At 47.5% G+C, this 8,345-nt stretch overlaps 1 protein-coding gene across 1 annotated transcript; it reads right to left on the minus strand.

Moving 5' to 3' along the window:
- Window positions 1-2,571: 2,571 nt before the first annotated feature.
- Window positions 2,572-7,241, minus strand: LOC134736748 (heterogeneous nuclear ribonucleoprotein A3-like). The gene is made up of 3 exons (XM_063640010.1): window positions 7,182-7,241; window positions 3,954-4,038; window positions 2,572-3,586 (listed from the first exon to the last, which is right to left on the minus strand). The coding sequence occupies exons 1-3, from the start codon at window positions 7,239-7,241 to the stop codon at window positions 2,931-2,933; spliced, it is 801 nt and encodes a 266-aa protein (XP_063496080.1). The 3' UTR covers window positions 2,572-2,930.
- Window positions 7,242-8,345: the final 1,104 nt, after the last annotated feature.

Genomic DNA, 8,345 nt, shown 5'->3' on the forward strand with positions numbered 1-8,345 from the left:
GTCACTCTTGAGGGACATCCTCTCCTCTGCTCATAGGCCGACTCTCTCCCTGAATCTTCTGGCTGTAAGGAATGTCAGGAAACCAAAGGGACTTCGCCGGACTGCGGCTGCGGTCGCGTGCAGGGCCAACTGGGTCAGGACTACCTGGGCGGTGGAGGGTTGGGGGTGGGGTGAATCTTGCAGAAAGCTCCTTGCTCCTGTGGCAGGGATTTCAAGCTGTGGCTTGGACTGTGGCACAGGTCCCCTCCTGCTTCCCATTTCTTCTCTCTTTTTCTTTTTTTTTTTTTTTCCAGTAAATTACTCTTTAGTTAGTGAAAGAATTCAAATTCAAGGATTACCTAATGCTTATTGCCCTTCCTTGCAGGTCTAAGTGCTAGACCTAGTGACTGTGGCAACTATGTCTCATTGATGTTCCAAAAGGCCAAGAGCTCCTTCCTGCTAGACTTTCTTCGACATTTCAGTTGGTATAAGCACATTTAACTAGCTTTTGGAAAGTTGCTCACTCTCCTCATAGTATCTTATGACTTCACTTCTCTGTAGTTGAAGCTCTTGCTGCTGCCTTGTCATTCTTTATTTATGCTGACTTGTCCAAACGCAAAAGGCTGCTGAAGTCCTGTCTTAGTGAGTTTCTGTGATCCAGGGTGTGCTTAAAAAGCACACCTTAGGTCCTTTAAAGCTGGTTACATCGCCCTCCTCACGGCTTACTTTTCCACACTGTTCACAAGAGCTAAGATAATACAACTGATAAACAGGTCACATACAGAGATTTCACCTGCTTATAGGTTGTAAACATCAACTTACTGTAAAGATTTTCACTATAATACTAGTTCCGGAGGATAGAAAGTTGTTTAACCGTACAATTAACCTCATGCCATTGAAAGATACCGTCAAGGTTGTGTCAAAGCATTTCGCAAACATAAAACGGGAAATGTTAATCTCCCCCATTCCTTTCAACTGTATTTATATGAATAAAGGAACGTGAGACAATTGAGCTGAATTTTAATATTTCCCAAGCATTATTTTGACCGGGTACCCAGGTTTAAGTTATGAACATTGACAGTGTCCATTATATAACCACGCTTGAAGTAATTAAGGACTTAACCACTTCCTAATATTAGCCTATTTTCGACACTGCTCTTCACATTTATGCCCATTAACAAATGGAATGTCTGTTCCATTTGTTGGTTTGTGAATGTTTCTGGAAAACTGCAGTGTGTGTGAAGACCAATTTCCATGCTGGCACAGCACGCATCCAAATATTCATGCACAGAGGCCCAGAATTAGAGCAACAAGAGAGCATTTTCAAACACTAGCACGCCCCATTCCCCTTGTGATTGCTTGTTTGCTTAGTAATTCTTCAAACAAAAAAGACTTGAATTCAACGTACAACTACCAAAGAAAGAGTAACGGTAGGGCACATACTCAGGGTTCGAATGAAATTGTAAGCATTCGCGGGAGCAAAACACTAGACATTTGTTTATATTAATATACGTATATACGACCTAAGTAACGAAAACTCTTCTCTAACAGGGCCTTCCAAACTCATTGGTGACAACATGATTTATGTTGAAATGTAAACAAGAAATGACCGTGTGTTCTTTGGGGACTTAAGAACTCAGACTATCCAAGTTTGAATTCAGGTCTGTAAGAAGTGAGAAGCCTGTACTAAGCAACTGTGCTACATTTCTGCTGCAGTTAGGTTATTTTGGACAATTATACCTAAACTATCCTTGGTTTCATCCAGCAAAAGGAATAGAATACAAACAGGAAAGCATGCCAGCCACTTAGGGGTTTAATAACACATGATTTTTATTCTCTTGCTCTGAAAACTTATATCAAAAAAAAAAAGAATTTAAGGAAAGTAACTCAAGATTTATGGGCCGCTTGTGCTTCAAAGAAGAAAAAAAAAGGTACCCACTAATTTGCTCAGATATAGCAGGCCTAATGGTTCTATATTTTCAACAGGTTTTAAGAATGGTTTCTAATGTAGGAGAGGGAAAACATCCACTCTCCCTTTTCAGAATATAAATGGAGGGCACTAAACCCTCCTTACACCCAAAACCTATGGCTGCAGTTCAAATCTGACCAAGATAAAGGTAGAATAGAGATGTTCTAAACACGGCTAGGACTCAGCAAGTCTAACACACTAAAATCATGATTACATTGTAAAAGAAAATGCACAAAACCAAATAGAAATGTTGACATTTTTCTCATTTGAAAGTAACCTTAATGCTATTAAATTCACAAATGCTAATTTAAATACCCAACCCTATTTATCTAAAACACACATTGCAAACACACAAATGATCTATTCTCTCCACATGTCCGCGCCCATTCATATCATGCTTTGGAAATGGGGAGAATAGATTCCCCTTAAACTGCAAGTCAGCAGGTGTTTCTTCACAGTTAACTTCAGCAACATTCCTACAAAGTAGTAATTAACAATGATCTTCTTTGCTTGTTAACTCACAGGGAAACACCGTGGAAACTGCATTTTGTTAAAGTTTCTGTACTAAAATGTAGAAAAACTGAACTGCACAAATATTGACAAGTTAAAAATTCCTTAATTTTCTATTCCTGGTACCACTACCACAATTTACAGGGCAATATACCTGATGTAATGAAAAGAAAAAGAAAAAGACAAAGCTACAACAGATAAAAGACCTCAGGAATGTACATCTAATTGACACTACATTGCATTAATCAATAGCTGCACTTTGTGCGAACTGTGGCTGCGACAGTCCTGAACCAGAAGGGTTCCCTGTTTAAGCTGCACTCACTTTTCTGACTATGGATCATCGTTCCTTCTGTGGCGGATTTTTACAGTTCCTCTAACGCTTTTGGGACGCCTGTCGCAAAGTAACCTGCAGCTTTCCTGACAACTCCTCGCTCTCTCTCCTGCTAAGAACTGTAGCCCTTTTCTGCTGTTTTTAGAACCTGCTGCTACCATATCCACCACTTCCACCACCAGATCCATAACCACCACCATAGGGACTGCCCGAGCCTCTTCCACCAAAACTGCCCCCTTCCCTGGGTCCACAATTTGATTGCTGTTGTCCACTATAACTTCCAAAATCATTAGAGTTGCCACCACCACCGTAGTTGCCACCGCCAAAACTTCCTCCTTCATTGTAACCGTCATATCCTCCACCACCTCCACCCTGTGCACCACCTTGGTTTCCGTATCCTGGTCCACCACCACCATAGCCCCCTCTACTTCTATAACCAGGACCACCGCCATAGTTGCCACCATCTCCTCCAGATCCACTATATCCACCATCACCTCCTCCATAACTACCTCTGCTGCCACCACCTCCACCACCATAGCATCCTCTTCCACCAAAGTTTCCACCACGGCCAAAATTACCTCCGCCACCTCCAAAGTTTCCGGCGCGACCCATAAAATTGCCAGATCCACCTCCACGACCTCTGTGTGATCCTGCAGACTGCATCTCTTGTTTAGAGAGGGCCTTTTTCGCTTCATAATTATGCCCATTAATAGTGTGGTATTGCTGAACAACAATTTTATCAACTGTGTCATGATCGTCAAAAGTTACAAAAGCAAATCCTCTCTTTTGTCCACTCTGCCCGTCTCACAGAACTTCTATGGTTTCCATCTTGCCGTACTTTTCAACGTAGTCTCTCAAATTATATTCTTCTGTATCTTCTTAAATACCACCAACAAAAATTGTTTTCAGTGTTAGATGGGCACCAGGCTTTACAGAATCCTCTCCAGAAACAGCTCTCTTTGGTTCCACTACACGCCCATCAACCTTGTGTGGTCCAGCACACATGGCTGCATCCGCCTCTTCAACACAAGAATAATTCACAAAACCAAAGCCCCTGGAACGATTTTTATGGGGGGTCTCTCATTACCACACAATCTGTGAGTGTGCCCCATTTCTCAGAATGTGCTCTTAAACTGTCATCTGTAGTTTCCGAGCTCAGATCACCAGTAAAACGTTTTCTCAACCGCTCTGATTCCTTTGGATCATGGCCCTCCTCCCCCCGGCGGGGACGGCGACGGCCGGGGTCGGGCTGGGGACGACAGGGTGGCGGTTTCAGCTTCCTTTTGAGTCCGGACTCGGCTCTTCCAACTCGAGTTCCCCAGGTCTCCTTTCATTTCCCTTGGCACTCAGGGAAAGGCCACTCCTTCCCGCTCGCCACCGGGCACACGCCTGGACACCTTTGTTGGTTTCGCCATCGCCCCACGTGCCCCCGGTGACAGGCATTCACGCCGTCTGCTCTGGGATACGTCAGTGCGCGCCTCATCGCCTCGTCTCCACCTCGGTTTGGCCCGGTCCTTGTCTGCACGCACGTGTCCTGGAAAGCGGTGTCGGCTTGCAGGAGCCCCAGGGCTTTCAGAAGCGGGGCGGGCCACTGCTCTTTCAACGGAAGAGGGAGGCAGAGGGCTCACGGATCAGTGAATTTTCAGCTGACACCACGCCTCCAGGGCCATGGGATCATTCTGTGCTGCAGCGAGGCCCTGGCCCGCCTCAGCAGATGTGGTGAGCCCATCCTTTCTCACTCGGAGGGGTCCAAAGTCACATCTGAAGAGGAGTCCTGAGAACCCTGCAGGCACCCTGAAGCTCCCGCTGCGTCGGTGGAACTCGGCTCAAGGAGGTCCCGAACACCGGACTCTTGGGTGCTGGGCCCTGGGACACGCGCGGCCCCCTCCCCCATCCGGCCCCAAACTGGACCCCGGATCCAGCCGCAGCGCCGGGGCTGCAGCAGGATCCCCCTCTGCTGGGGCGCAGCTGCCCTTATTTAAAGGGGACGGGGCCTGACTGCTGGGAGCGGAGCGCGAGTTGGCCCAGCCAGTGCGCATGCGCGAGGAGCGAGCGGATTCTCCCGTCACAGTGGTTCCCACGGTTGTCTTAGAAACCAGTCCCTGAGGCTGGGCAACGCAGCAGTCCTCCGCGGCAGCCCTTGGGTGTCCAGCCTCCGAGGCTCCGGCCTGACCTCTCCATGGGGTCCACAGGGCGGATTCCCCTAGAATCCTAGAATCAGCGCTGGGCGACGTTGACAGGCCTTGTCTTCTAGGACAGGTGCTGTCGAATCTCCTCTGCAATTCCCGTGTCACTCTTGAGGGACATCCTCTCCTCTGCTCATAGGCGGACTGTCTCCCTCAACCTTCTGGCTGTAAGGAATGTCAGGAAACCAAAGGTACTGCGCCGGACTGCGGCTGGGGTCGCGTGCAGGGGAGGATGCGTCAGGGCTGCCTGGGCGTGAAGGGTTGGGGGTGGGGTTAATCTTGCGGAAAGCTCTTTGCTCCTCTGGCAGGCATTTCAAACTGTGGCTTGGCCGGAGGCACAGGCCCCTCCTGGATCCCAGGTCTTCTTTCATTTCCCTTGGCACTCAGGGAAAGGCCACTTGTTCCCCCTTGCCTCCGGGCACATGTCTGGACACCCTTCTTGGTTTCGCTATCGCCCCATATGCCTCCGGTGACATGCATTCGCGCCATCAGCTCTAGGATACGTCAGTGCGCGCCTGATCGCCTCGTCTCTACTCGGATTTGCCGGGTCCCTGTCTGCACGTGTCCTGGAAAGCGGTGTCGGCTTGCAGGAGCCCCAGGGCTTTTAGAAGCGGGGCGGTCCACTGCTCTTTCAAAGGAGGAGGGAGGCAGAGGGCTCACGGATCAGTGAATTTTCACCTGACACCACGCCTCGAGGGCCATGGGATCCTTCTGTGCTGCAGCGAGGCCCTGGCCCGCCTCACCACATGTGGTGAGCCCATCCATTCTCACTCGGAGGGGTCCAAAGTCACATCTGAAGAGGAGTCCTGAGAACCCTGCAGGCGCCCTGAAGCTCACGCTGCATCGGTGGAACTCGGCTCAGGGAGGTCCTGAACACCGGACTCTTGGGTGCTCGGCCCTGGGACACCCGCGACCCCATCCCCCACGCGGCCCCAAACTGGACCCCGGATCCAGCCGCAGCGCCGGGGCTGCAGCAGGATCCCCTTCTGCTGGGGCGCAGCTGCCCTTATTTAAAGGGGACGAGGCCTGACTGCTGGCAGCGGAGCGCGAGTTGGCCCAGCCAGTGCGCATGCGCGAGGAGCTAGCTGATTCTCCTGTCACTGTGGTTCCCACGGTTGTCTTACAAACCAGTCCCTGACGCTGGGCAACGCAGCAGTCCTCCGTGGCAGCCCTTGGGTGTCCGGCCTCCGAGGCTCCGGCCTGACCTCTCCACGGGGTCCACAGGGCGGATTGCCCTAGCATCCTAGAATCAGCGCTGGGCGACCGTCACTGGCCTTGTCTACCAGGACAGGTGCTGTCGCATTTCCTCTGCACTTCCTGTGTCACTCTTGAGGGACATCCTCTCCTCTGCTCATAGGCCGACTCTCTCCCTGAATCTTCTGGCTGTAAGGAATGTCAGGAAACCAAAGGGACTTCGCCGGACTGCGGCTGCGGTCGCGTGCAGGGCCAACTGGGTCAGGACTACCTGGGCGGTGGAGGGTTGGGGGTGGGGTGAATCTTGCAGAAAGCTCCTTGCTCCTGTGGCAGGGATTTCAAGCTGTGGCTTGGACTGTGGCACAGGTCCCCTCCTGCTTCCCATTGCTTCTCTCTTTTTCTTTTTTTTTTTTTTTCCAGTAAATTACTCTTTAGTTAGTGAAAGAATTCAAATTCAAGGATTACCTAATGCTTATTGCCCTTCCTTGCAGGTCTAAGTGCTAGACCTAGTGACTGTGGCAACTATGTCTCATTGATGTTCCAAAAGGCCAAGAGCTCCTTCCTGCTAGACTTTCTTCGACATTTCAGTTGGTATAAGCACATTTAACTAGCTTTTGGAAAGTTGCTCACTCTCCTCATAGTATCTTATGCCTTCACTTCTCTGTAGTTGAAGCTCTTGCTGCTGCCTTGTCATTCTTTATTTATGCTGACTTGTCCAAACGCAAAAGGCTGCTGAAGTCCTGTCTTAGTGAGTTTCTGTGATCCAGGGTGTGCTTAAAAAGCACACTTTAGGTCCTTTAAAGCTGGTAACATCGCCCTCCTCACGGCTTACTTTTCCACACTGTTCACAAGAGCTAAGATAATACAACTGATAAACAGGTCACATACAGAGATTTCACCTGCTTATAGGTTGTAAACATCAACTTACTGTAAAGATTTTCACTATAATACTAGTTCCGGAGGATAGAAAGTTGTTTAACCGTACAATTAACCTCATGCCATTGAAAGATACCGTCAAGGTTGTGTCAAAGCATTTCGCAAACATAAAACGGGAAATGTTAATCTCCCCCATTCCTTTCAACTGTATTTATATGAATAAAGGAACGTGAGACAATTGAGCTGAATTTTAATATTTCCCAAGCATTATTTTGACCGGGTACCCAGGTTTAAGTTATGAACATTGACAGTGTCCATTATATAACCACGCTTGAAGTAATTAAGGACTTAACCACTTCCTAATATTAGCCTATTTTCGACACTGCTCTTCACATTTATGCCCATTAACAAATGGAATGTCTGTTCCATTTGTTGGTTTGTGAATGTTTCTGGAAAACTGCAGTGTGTGTGAAGACCAATTTCCATGCTGGCACAGCACGCATCCAAATATTCATGCACAGAGGCCCAGAATTAGAGCAACAAGAGAGCATTTTCAAACACTAGCACGCCCCATTCCCCTTGTGATTGCTTGTTTGCTTAGTAATTCTTCAAACAAAAAAGACTTGAATTCAACGTACAACTACCAAAGAAAGAGTAACGGTAGGGCACATACTCAGGGTTCGAATGAAATTGTAAGCACTCGCGGGAGCAAAACACTAGACATTTGTTTATATTAATATACGTATATACGACCTAAGTAACGAAAACTCTTCTCTAACAGGGCCTTCCAAACTCATTGGTGACAACATGATTTATGTTGAAATGTAAACAAGAAATGACCGTGTGTTCTTTGGGGACTTAAGAACTCAGACTATCCAAGTTTGAATTCAGGTCTGTAAGAAGTGAGAAGCCTGTACTAAGCAACTGTGCTACATTTCTGCTGCAGTTAGGATATTTTGGACAATTATACCTAAACTGTCCTTGGTTTCATCCAGCAAAAGGAATAGAATACAAACAGGAAAGCATGCCAGCCACTTAGGGGTTTAATAACACATGATTTTTATTCTCTTGCTCTGAAAACTTATATCAAAAAAAAAAAGAATTTAAGGAAAGTAACTCAAGATTTATGGGCCGCTTGTGCTTCAAAGAAGAAAAAAAAAGGTACCCACTAATTTGCTCAGATATAGCAGGCCTAATGGTTCTATATTTTCAACAGGTTTTAAGAATGGTTTCTAATGTAGGAGAGGGAAAACATCCACTCTCCCTTTTCAGAATATAAATGGAGGGCACTAAACCCTCC

Source organism: Symphalangus syndactylus, chromosome 5 (assembly GCF_028878055.3).
Source record: "Symphalangus syndactylus isolate Jambi chromosome 5, NHGRI_mSymSyn1-v2.1_pri, whole genome shotgun sequence".
Classification (NCBI taxonomy): domain Eukaryota; kingdom Metazoa; phylum Chordata; class Mammalia; order Primates; family Hylobatidae; genus Symphalangus; species Symphalangus syndactylus.

What these genes read in the sequence shown, in the direction of transcription:
- LOC134736748 (XM_063640010.1), bottom strand. Translation starts at nt 7,241, where the DNA reads ATGGGGGAGATTAACATTTCCCGTTTTATGTTTGCGAAATGCTTTGAC. An exon ending in GCTTTGACACAACCTTGACG is followed by an intron (nt 4,039 to 7,181) that starts GTATCTTTCAAT and finishes TGTCGTCCCCAG; the next exon opens with CCCGACCCCGGCCGTCGCCG. An exon ending in GTTGAGAAAACGTTTTACTG is followed by an intron (nt 3,587 to 3,953) that starts GTGATCTGAGCT and finishes TGTGAGACGGGC; the next exon opens with AGAGTGGACAAAAGAGAGGA.